At 59.9% G+C, this 2,152-nt stretch overlaps 1 protein-coding gene across 1 annotated transcript in view; it reads right to left on the minus strand.

Annotated features, from left to right (window-relative positions):
• The window catches only part of SLIT1 (slit homolog 1 (Drosophila)), a gene marked incomplete at both ends in the record, with an annotated part of 14,542 nt that extends 12,899 nt beyond the window's left edge, over positions 1-1,643 (minus strand). The window contains 4 exons of the mRNA XM_008946219.1: positions 381-570; positions 879-950; positions 1,373-1,444; positions 1,572-1,643. Of these exons, the coding sequence (XP_008944467.1) occupies positions 381-570; positions 879-950; positions 1,373-1,444; positions 1,572-1,643 (406 nt within the window). The remainder of the gene's footprint in view (positions 1-380; positions 571-878; positions 951-1,372; positions 1,445-1,571) is intronic.
• Between the last annotated feature and the right edge of the window lie 509 nt (positions 1,644-2,152).

The raw sequence follows: 2,152 nt of genomic DNA on the forward strand, positions 1-2,152 counted from the left end.
CTTGTGAAGACGCGGCAAGTATGGGAATTGCAAAGAGCTGGGCCAGCAGGTGGGCAGCAGCTCCCCAAGGAAGGGACCCTGGTGACAACTCAGTGTGCCGGGACAGTTTGGGGCAGCCTTTAGTGGGTGCATAAGTTCCTGGTGCGCCCCAACCCCGTGCAAAAGGCACATAGCTACAGGAGCACAGACTGATGCACCCCCTGTCATACTGATAAGGTGATGCGGTCCCCATGTTGACACCACAGCAGGGATGGTGCTGACCTAAGCTGAGCCCACGGCATGTGTCCAGGCTCTGAGCTGGGGCACATGGCAAGGAGGGGAGGTGGGCTGCATTGATGGGACAGGCTTTGTTCCCCTGGCCTGTGTCGCTGTCCTGGCACCTGCCACCTCCCCTGTCCCCCCTCACCAGAGCAGCTGAACTCGTTCTTCTGGATCTCGGCCACATTGAGGCCACGGAGCTGGGCTGGAGCGGCGCACTGGGTGAAGAGCCCGATGGTGGGGCGCTGGCGCAGCCACTGCGAGAGCCAGGCCAGGTGGCAATCGCAGAAGAGGTGGTTGGAGTGCAGGCGGCTGCAGGAGGGTGGGGCAGTCAGTGACCATGGGGTGGCTCCTGCCCACCCCCCTGCCCTCCAGCTGCCCCAGCCTGGCTCATCCCAAAGGCTAGGGGCATACAGAGGGGTACACAGAGGAGCCTGAGAGCATCTGTGCCTGGGCCACCTTGCTTGGCAGTGCTCGGAGATGCTCTGCAGGGGTGTCTCCTCCATCCCTACCCCACAAAACAGTCCCAGCACTGCTGAGCCACTGGGACTGGCAGCAGAGCTGGGGACATTCCACTCCATCCCGGGGGTCCTTCCCACCCCCACAGCCCTCGCACTCACAATGTCCGCAGCTTGGGCATGTGGTTGAAGCTGGACACAGGGATGGAAGTGATATTGTTGTTATTCAGGGTCCTGCAGGAAGGCAGAGGGGAGCACGTCAGGACAGCCAGGCCATAAATGGGAGCATGAGATGTTGTGGGTGGCACTAAACCCCTGGGACCAACGGCACCCACCCATCCTCCAGCACAAAGTGAATAGATGGAGAGGCAAGGGATTGGGACAACCCAAACCCCCAGTAGTACTTGCTGCCCTTTCCAGGCTTCTCCCCTCCAGAGCCAGCTGCAGCCAGGTGGACCAGGCCCTGGAGCACAGCCCTGCAGCTGTGGTACCAGACCCCTGCTCAGCCCCTCCTCGGGGCCTCTCCCGCAGGGCCAGTGCGAGCTGGCACACTGGGCATGTCCCTGCAGCACCTTGGTGAGCTGGGAGCACACAGGGACACCCACTCTGCACAGGGCTTGTGGGCTGTAGGCTCCAGCCAGCCCCTGGCCACTTACAGGACCTCCAGCCCTCGCAGGGCACGGAAAGCTCCATCCTCGATGCAGCTGATCTGGTTCTTGTCCAGTTGCCTGCAGGAGAAAGGCAGAGGGAGCATTGCTGAGAGCGCCCAGGCAGAGAGCGACCGGTGGCTCCCAATGGCTCCTGCCACCACACCTGACCCCAAACTCCCTCATACCCATCCCTGACAGGACTTACAGGTTCCTGAGGTCAGTGGCCCCACGGAAAGCTTTCCTGGGAATGGCCTGGATGAAGTTCTCACTCAGGTCTCTGCAGAAGAAAGAAGCAGGAAGGAAAATGAGCAGTGCCTGCAAAGCACGATGCCCCATGGGATCAGGGTGCCCAAAGGCAGGGGCATGCCCTAGCAGTCAGTGATCCCCTGGGTGCTCTGGGAAATGGCAATTTGGCTTCAGGTCCTTAGTTGCCCACTGCCCTGCTGGTCATCCAGAGGTGAGCCTGGCTCCATCCAAGGGGCTAGAAGTAGCTGGGGTTCCCTGGGCACTGCTCTCCCCAGCTCTGATAAGCAGAGCAGCAAGGAACAGCTCTGGGAAAACCCTCCATACTTTAATACCCTCTGACTGCTATAATTACAGGTCCCTGCTGATTAACTGGTAATTACACTTAGTGGTTCCAGCAGGCATTCCCATGGAGCCTGCCCTGCACTTTAGAGGGCACAAATAATCGGGTCATTAATTACTTCATCACCAGACTGCACCGTCTGTGTAATCACCTGCTCTGCAATGCTGGGGCATGCCAGGCACTGTGGGCTCTGTGTTGCA

The sequence above is a fragment of the Merops nubicus genome, unplaced genomic scaffold, assembly GCF_000691845.1.
Source record: "Merops nubicus isolate BGI_N331 unplaced genomic scaffold, ASM69184v1 scaffold41888, whole genome shotgun sequence".
Taxonomy (NCBI): domain Eukaryota; kingdom Metazoa; phylum Chordata; class Aves; order Coraciiformes; family Meropidae; genus Merops; species Merops nubicus.